This window comes from Mesitornis unicolor, unplaced genomic scaffold, assembly GCF_000695765.1.
Source record: "Mesitornis unicolor isolate BGI_N332 unplaced genomic scaffold, ASM69576v1 scaffold43044, whole genome shotgun sequence".
NCBI classification, from domain to species: Eukaryota; Metazoa; Chordata; class Aves; order Mesitornithiformes; family Mesitornithidae; genus Mesitornis; species Mesitornis unicolor.
In genome coordinates this window covers 61,746-70,904 of record NW_010180177.1, presented here as the reverse complement: position 1 = coordinate 70,904, position 9,159 = coordinate 61,746, and the positions used below count along the sequence as shown (strand labels likewise).

General features: G+C 36.5%; 1 protein-coding gene across 1 annotated transcript in view; it reads right to left on the bottom strand.

Moving 5' to 3' along the window:
* The window catches only part of LOC104539492 (extended synaptotagmin-2-like), a 74,173-nt gene that overhangs the window by 3,333 nt on the left and 61,681 nt on the right, over positions 1–9,159 (bottom strand). The window contains exons 14-19 of the mRNA XM_010183027.1: positions 8,670–8,732; positions 6,595–6,669; positions 4,722–4,808; positions 3,777–3,926; positions 2,305–2,693; positions 1–94 (exon numbers count right to left, since the gene is read on the bottom strand). The exon at positions 1–94 is cut by the window's left edge and continues 1 nt beyond it. Of these exons, the coding sequence (XP_010181329.1) occupies positions 1–94; positions 2,305–2,693; positions 3,777–3,926; positions 4,722–4,808; positions 6,595–6,669; positions 8,670–8,732 (858 nt within the window). The remainder of the gene's footprint in view (positions 95–2,304; positions 2,694–3,776; positions 3,927–4,721; positions 4,809–6,594; positions 6,670–8,669; positions 8,733–9,159) is intronic.

Sequence of the window (9,159 nt, the reverse complement as noted above, 5' to 3'; positions counted from 1 at the left end):
GGAATGCACTACCACAATCAGTTTGTTTCTTTGTGAACTATGACGAATTGTTAGCTGGATCTGTCCTAATGGAGACTGCCCCAGAGTTGTTCCACTGCAGGAAAAAGTAGAACACTATGCTTAGTTTTTAAAACACATTTAAAGTGAAACCTAACTGAAATATATGCTGAGTAGTTTTTCCAGAAATCGTGTATTATCAATTTAACTTTTCACTAGACCTATGTGAGAGCACACACATGAGCGCATCTTTGTCAGGTTCTTGTGCTTCAGTTCCTTGTCCAGCAGTTCTGCTCTCCAAAATAAACTAGGTATTCTTGTCAGTTCAGAGGCCAGTTGCTCTTCAGTCCTTTGAAAACCATGATCAGTAAAGAACTTGCTTACCCTAAAACAAACATTAAAGCAGTATCTAGGAAATCGCAAAGAATAATGGTGCAAACTGCAATGAAAATCTCAGTGATGGGCCACTCTTACCTATGGGCAGGAACCAATTAGAAAGCCAGCTCATTCTTTTCTAAATTCTCTAATGTAGAAATATTCTTAGCTTAAAATACTGATACTTAAGTCGACTTAGTGTCTCAGAAGTTCAAATCACAGTATAAACACAGCCACTTTATTTTTCTGTAGCTCATGCCACATTGAAAACAAGATTATAATGAATTTAAACTTACAAGCGTAGGTCATGCTTAAATCAAAAGCAAGCACCATGATTAAGAATTTCTGTTTTGAAGAAAGGCAAATATTTGCATAGTTCCCTCACCTCTATAAAATGCTTGTTTTAGTTTGTATAAACAGACTACGAGTATTTTCCGTTTCACACAGGACAGTATATGGCATGCCTGGCAATTCTCAACCACCTGAAGGGTATCTTAACCTCAAGGGGAGGCGTTCCTCTTGTGAAGAGCTACTACAAAGTGATGGCGGAATGGTCCATTAAAATTCCCAAGTCACTCATCACTTTAAAAACTGAAATGCAGAGTTTTAGTTCTTTCTAAAGAAGAAAAACTAAAAACCCAAACAAAATCCAGAGCACCTAAAAGCATGGGGCCTGCAATAAAGGGCTGCCTTAGTTTTACCATTTTTATCAAATGAGAAAGTGTAAAATTTGTGTATTAAATAAGGAGTAGTATCTCAACATTTACCATAATTAACAAGGTCTAACCCAATTTTGGGCCAGAAGAGGCTGACAAACTGAAGACAAGACAGGAGAGGACCATAAAGATAAATGAGGAACTGGAGCACATAAGCAGATGGGGAAGAAAATAGGTTTGTACAAATGGAAGAGAAAGCCAACAGCAGATTCAATTGGAGTCTTTCACTTCTTAAAACAGACGTTATAGAGAAGACTGAGTTAGCCTCTTCGTGGCTGTGCACAGTAAGAGAGCAAGAGGCTGCAGTCAAGTTGCAGCGAGATAAATTCCAATTGGAAAGAAGAAAAAAAACTTTTCACAGCATTGTGGTTAAGCACCAGAATTGCTGAGAAAACTGACAGAATCTCCATCCTTGGAAATACTCAAGGGTTGTTTGGACAAGGCCTAAGAAACTTGATCCAACTTTGAAGTGGGATTTGCTTTGAGCAAAGGGCTGACCAACCTCCAGAGATTTCTTCCAACCTGTATCACTAATGATTCTATGAACTCTGATAGAGAAAAAGCTGAATCAGTTCAATCCCTTACAAATAAAAAAATTTTAAATCTTTCTACTTAGATTCACAGTGAACATCAATAGGGAATGAAGAGTTTCCATTCTCCTATTCAGAACAGCATGGCTGCTCAGCTATCATTACTGGTAAGTACAGCAGCCCAGTAAGGCAAGTAGAAAAAGAATTAGAAAAAGAATTAGATAATTTAAGAAAACATGGCTGCAGAAATCCTCATTAATTGAATAGTAACTGACTATTCATTTAACATTCTTTGTAGTCAACTATCCCTCTGAGTAATTTTAAAAGACCAGCTATATTCAGCTTAACCGGCTTAACATTAATACTAATAGGATTCAGTGGTGAAACAGGCAACTATAGCCATGAAAGTGATTAATGTTGTGTCAAAAATATCCTTCCCTCTTGCTATGCCACTCTTCTTAGCACTACATAGTGTGGGTACAAATACAAGGTGCAAATCATCACAATGGCATGGTAACTTCTAATTGCAGATTCTGTCAATGACTGATTTTCAAATACCAGGCTGAAACTGCAAGAGGAAAAAAAACATTACTGAAATGCAAACTAAGCACACCTTCTTTGGCACTGACATCATTTTTTATAAGTTAACTTAGATGTACTGCAAAAACAAATAATTAACACTGTACTTTTCAAGCTGCCGTAGTCTTTGCCGTAGCTCCTGCGTGGCAATAGGCAGAGATATGTCTGAGGCTATGCTGGGAGTGGGTTCTTTAACTGACAGGTGGCTGGGCGAGTAAGAGAAGTTAGAGGCTTGAAGACTGGAGGAACTTCGGCTGAGATCTGTTGGCCACTGAGGGCTGGCATTGGGAGGCTGACTTTTTTCAGCTGTATCAGTCTTTTTATCACTGTCAGTCACTGGGGAGGCTGGAACAGGTTTGTTTGAATCAGGTGGTGGTGAAACAGGAACCTGAGGCTTAAAAGATGATTTTCTTCCATCTTTGCAAACAGATGGCCTTTTTACTTGGGCTGAGTGTTGATGATCTGGAGATCTTGCCTGCTTTTCAAGAGAAAGGACCTAGATACAGTAAAAATATAGTATTACTATTTTCTAGTATAAAAAACAGGAACAAATCTGTTTCTACAAGAGTACTGGTTGGTGACAAGTGAAGTTCAGACAGTAATGCAGGATCAAAAATATTCACACTTATTCACTCTACAGTAGGAAGCCTTTTGCACAGCAAAACACAGCTCAGTCTTCTTTGTGGCAACTGCAGTAACAACGTTAAATTCTAGAGTCATTTAGAATTATTCTACGGACTGGATGATCTTTCGAGGTACCTTCCAACTCCTGAGATTCTGTGATTCTCCTCATTCCCTTCCCATACGGTACACACTGCTGGTGCAAGTGCTATTTACTTTGCAGCTATAACCACCTGGAAAGCTATTCTATAATTTTTTTTCTTCTTATCTTTTGAAATTTAATCCTCTCATCCCAAGTTCTTCTCACTTATTGTCCTTACTTTCTCTTTTATAGATTATTTTCATTTATTAATGTCAAGAAAGAGCTTTAGCAAAGAATAAATAACAGAAGTTAACAGAAGTTTGACAGTGTTTTCAAAGAGATACACTGTCTCATTAAGCCACATCATTTATCTGGGGAAAAAGACAAAACAACTTTCTGGCATTACAGTTTCATATTCAAAACTACAATGGGCTTGAAACTTGGTCTGATTTTTTCTAGCACTATGAAGGTACTTCCTTTCCCTTTAAACTTTATTATTTTTAAACAATCATGACCTCAGTTTCATTTCCACAAGATAAAGGTGATTTCACTGATCTGTAGCCTACTGAGTCAGAAGAGACTTGAAGGAATTCAGATTCCAAATGTGATTTCTGAACTTAAAGCCACGGGGAACCTCTGTCTTAATTAATGTAGCTCATCACTTTTTGTTCAGTAAATTTTCTGGTTTTAAAATAAAGAATGTACTTAAATTAGGGGCTACCTTTGTGTACTTGGCAGCACTGCCACAGCTAAGGACACCTGGCACTGTGACGCTCAAGGAAATGTACTGTCTTCTTTATAAAGCTAGAAGATCAGAAGTCACAATAGTCTTAAAAATGCTTTCAGATATTTACAATCAGAAAAGTTTTCGAGTACCCTGAGTGCAATCTTCATGTTTATAGTGCTGTTTGGACCGGAGTTGCTCAGGTGGAACCGCTGATGCATAGTTAAATCTTCACTCTCCAACAACTGGCTTAGAGGCAGTTTGAGGTTCCCCAAAGAACACTGGTGCTGTTCATCCCTCACCTGAAGGAACACAAAAGCTGAGTCATTTTGTATCATCTCCTTTGTAAGAATTCGGAGGAAGAAAACAAGTTTTATTAAAAAAAATAAATCTCAACAACATCAAATGTTTGTTTAAAACCAAATTTCCCTGATCACAAGATTACTTCACTTTGAAGAAGGAAATAGCAAATATACTCAATGCGTAGTTTCTTCATCCCTATCTTCTACAGCAAAATCAAAACAGAAAATGAACCACTCCATCTCCATCTACCTGACCCTTGATCAAATATCTACATGGTTTCCAAATGGTATGTGTGAAAATGAGTTCCTTACTACTGTTAGAGGAACAGTAACTAGGACAGTACTCATTTACACTTCCATCTCTTTGAACTATGTAAATGACATGCCAGCACTGTAAAAGGATACATTATTTGGATATAGAAAAGGCTTCCTTGGCATAAGAGAGGAAGCAAATCAGCTATGTGTAACAGCAATCTCTGCTAGCAGTTAAGACTGTTAAGGTTCAGAACAGCTATCAAAATTCACATTTTTCCTTTTTTTTATTCTCCCTTTTTTATTTTTAAGTAAAGATGGTAAGAGAACTATAAACAATGCTATTCTACTGAGAGACTGGTTACAGTCTTTTTTCCTTTTAGTAGTAAATGCAAATAAGCATTTCATAACCTGGTCTTAAAAACTACTGTAAGAGCAATTTTAATGGTGTTCACAGTATATTCAGCCTCATTTCGTAACAGCCTGTAATGTATGAAAGTTACTACTGAAATGTCTTAGAACAGGAAGAGTAAGACAACATACCTCAACTTCAAGATCTTGTCTTTTGGGATTGTGCACAAAAAAAGTGAAGTTTTCCTCCCATACGGGTTCATTGGTCTTGTATCGAATCTAAAGTTAGAGAATAGGAAGCATATAAAATTATAAAACATTTTTGCCCAATAAAGCTGGTGTCAATGAGTTGAGTACATCTCTCATTTTGGCTTTGCAAAATTAGTGTCTGAAACCTGACATATTTAAACAAAGGCCAAGTGGGATCTACCCAAGGCATATATAATGTCACATATAAAATTATACACAGGACATGTAAATAGAATATGTTTTGCATTAAAGTTGCTGTATGTAAAGTAAAACTCCTGATAAAGAATCTTTACTTCACACTCATCTATGAACTAATGCCAGCTCCTAAGACTGGAACATTCTCTCTCTTTTCTCTTATATCCCTATAAAGCCTGAACTAACTCAATGAAACTCCTAGGTATTTTTCCTTCTTCAAGTAGCTATGTGGAAGATTACACTGCCAAATCTCACTACTTCCAGCAACCCATTAATTGGGGTCAGGGGAGAAGAAAAAAAGTGCTTATAAAAAAAAAAAAAGGCACCCATCTCAGGAACAAAGGACTTGAATTTTATCTCCATTCTCTAATAAGTATCAACATTAAGACTCTTTATAAGATCTGGTTTAGATGATGTGATAATTTCTGACAGGATATGAAGCAGCCAAATTAGATGTCCTCTTCTTTTTGCTCACTGACACTTTGACTTTAAGAAAACCAAATCAAACCAAACCATATCCACATTGCATATATTTACCTACATAGGTATCACTTTGCTGCTGCTATTTTATTTTAAAGAGCTGTTTGAAAGCACAGAAGTTAGTTATGGACAGGACGACAGGTATGTTGAATGCCTTGGGTCAAAATCACCATCAAGATCAGCCTAATGATGGGCATCTGTTACAGACCACACAATTAGGAAAACGAGGTGGATGAGGCCTTATTCAGATGACTCAAAGCTGCCTCAGGTCTGCAGAATCAGGTTCTCACCAAGAAATGCAACTACTCTAATGATTTCTTGGAAAGCAGCACAGAGGTGCACAAGCAATTTAAGAGTTTGTGCTATGAAAATACACACAGTTGTGTCCCTGTTGTTCTCAATCACTGGATGTTCTGACCAGGAGTGGTGTTCTTCTGAATCTGCTACTTAGAAATGAGGAACACTGGTTTGCAGATGTGACTATCAACAGCAGCCTTGGCTACAGTGACTGTAAGAGCACAGAGCTTAAGATCATAAGGGGCATGAGGAAACAAAATAGTAGAATAAAAGCCTTGGACTTCAGAAAAGCAGGTTTCAACTTGTTCTTGCAACTGCTTGAAGGGATTTCATAGGTGTCTATCGTGGAGGGCAAAGGCGCTCAGAAGTGCTAGAGGACACTTTTCTTGAAGCACAGAAGCGGTCCATACTTAAAAGCAGGAGACATAACAACAAAGTAATCTGGCTAAACTACGAGCTCCTGAGAGTTACACTGCGCTCCAGCAAATCTAAGGCCCTACTTTAAACTGTAACTCTCCGATTCTGTATTTTCAAATCTTGATCAGTATTTTGAAACTTGCTCTTTGCCCACACTGTTATTTATATAATCGCTACTGTAGGAATCCCAATTGCAGAGTAGAACCTCCTGTGGAAGGACTACAATAATTAAAAAATCTGGTCTCTCCTCACAGACAGTTTAAATTGAGTAAGAACCCATTCAATCCTTTGCTTCTTGTTGGCAATTACAGTTCTGCTGGTAACTTTCAGTGCAGTGGATATGCTCAATGGCTTCATAGCCAATGCCAAGCACACAGAGCCACCAAATGTTTGTAGACAGAGTCAAGAATAAAGAGTAGGAACTTACCTTACTTTCCTGTGCCTTGTGTCCAACTGACAGCAAAACAAGTGGGTTGGGATTGCTGTTTATTTTCTTTCCTGACTGATAAAGAAAAAGCAAAAACTTTGCCTTCAGAATAAAGCAAAATGTCCTTCCTCTAAAACTTAAATGTTTGCATCTTAAAAATACAAATCATACGCATTCTACTATATACTTATCTATTATTCTTACTATTTTATTCAACAGGCTTGAACGGCAGACTGGCTAGTAACTCATGAACACATTAACACAAAGGCATTCAACTACCCTAAATACACTGAAGCAAAATGTTACAAATACACAGGAGTTTTAGACTCCTTTCCATTTTCTTCAAATGCAATTGGTAAGCTGCAAATTCTTTTACTTTAATGAACATCATAACTCCAGAAGCTAATGAAGCATAGTTAAAACTGCAAAATGAATATTGCATGCAGATGGGAGATATGGAGAAAGCACAAACTCAGGAAGCTTACTTTATTTACATGGCAGTAGTATTACTAAATTGGATGTAATATCAGAACATTGATATTCCCCCCTTTTCAGTTTGGGGAGAAAGAAGATGCACTATAATGTACCTGATGCATATTTCTACAGTTTACCAAATACTCTTTATTAGAGAATCAACCATCTGCCATATCTGAGCCTTGCTCACCAGGTGTATAGCATTACATCAGACTGTGAAAATAAACATCAGTTTAGAAACAAATTATACACACAAAGGAACAGTCCCAGCTACATGTTTCTCTTACAAAGTTTAAATTAACCTAACAAAAATTTAAGTCAGAAAGAAAAGTTAAGACATGAAAGTTAATCATCTCAAGCAGGTGTTAATGCAGTTTAAAAGGCCTAACAAATATAGTACACATGGTTAATGATATGCTTTGAATTTTACCATGTAGAAATAGTACAGATCAGGTATGAAAACAAAGTTAGTTAAAATCGACTTAATGCATGTAAGGTCACCATCACAACCAAGTGATTAAAATATTTTACATTTTTAAACTAAGAATGTGCTTATTTTAGGTATTTTTGGATCTGAACTTACATTTTGGACATCATACTTCCACTAATATTACTTGTCTTTAATGTGACACACTGCTTACAACCATACTTTCCTCTAGAAAAAAAAGCTGTTAAGAAAGCACTCCTTTCTTGGATGAATGCCACTTTTTAAATGATTTCTAACTGAAGATATTTCGCTTTCAAAGACCACAGAATACAAAGGTTTAAAGACTAGAAAGTCAGATTACACTCCAACTGATAGTGTTTAAAAATGGTAGGTGAAATTCGTTTTGGTTTTCTTTGTCCGTAAAAAGGTGCCTGAAACTCTCTTTTTTAAGTAAAATTATGAAACTACAGAAGTTGACAAAAGGCCCTGTTCATATGCTGATATGTAAATATAAATAATTTTAATTCTTAGTAAATAAGCAGAAATACTTACACTTGTAATGCACCTCTAACACCTGCCACTGACAGTTTTGCTGTTGACAGTCTATTAGAGACCATCTCTTGTCCAAGTTCCTCCAGATGAGAATTTAATGCTTTCCAAGTTTGCCTCTCAACTCCATGTCTTCCACATCAAAAAGCTGGGCTAAATTTCTTTAGCATTTATATAAAGATGTAAAGGTTTCTCAAAATATCTAGCAGAAACAAGACTACTTCAAAGCATGTCAGAGATTGATTTTATTGTCTAGTCAGTCATTCAGAGCCGACCAATAAAGTATCACTCAGTACGTAAAAGATGTTTTAGCTTTCATGTCAGGTTTGCTCTTTAGTTACTACTTCAAATTAGTTCTCGGGACTACTTTTTTTCTCCCAGTCTTCTAAAGCAGTCTATGACTGATCAGTCCATTTGACTGATCTAAAATTCAGATTTCCATAGACCACAGTATTTTACCAATGTCTTGACCGCTTTCTGAAACCAAATTTAAGTAGAACAGAATTGCACTAAATATCTATTTGGCAACAGAAATTCCATCCACTGTTGGAAGAGAAGTGTTGCAGGCATTTGTGCATTTCCAATTACTTTTGTGACCTTAAATGGACAACTATATTAGTTTTACCTTTAGGGCTTTCTGAACAGCAGCCTTCTTCAAGCCATCAGGGTTAAATTCTAATGGATTATGCTTTTAAGTCAGGAGAGAATGAACATAGGAAGGGTTAATAAGTCATGCAATGAAGAAATTTCACTAGGTTAATTAATTATGACACGACAACATCAGACAAAGTGGGGAAAAAAAAGAAATCAACCTAAAAATCTTCAAAATCTTTCAAACAAAACAATGAAGAAACCACCACAACAACAACAGAAAGTCTGACAAAACTTTTTTTTCCCAGTTGTCCTCTCTGAATGTTTGTATTCTGCTTTAAAACTAATATATTCACTTTCAGTGCACTTACATTTCCCTTACTAGGTTTTTTTTTGTAATAAAGAAACTTCAGAAAACAGGGTTTATTCAATGCCTGATGTCCTATGGACTGCCTTCTGAATTAACCTTTCTAAAATTTGGTTACCTCTATTTTCACAACATAGGAGCTTCTCTGATGATAAGT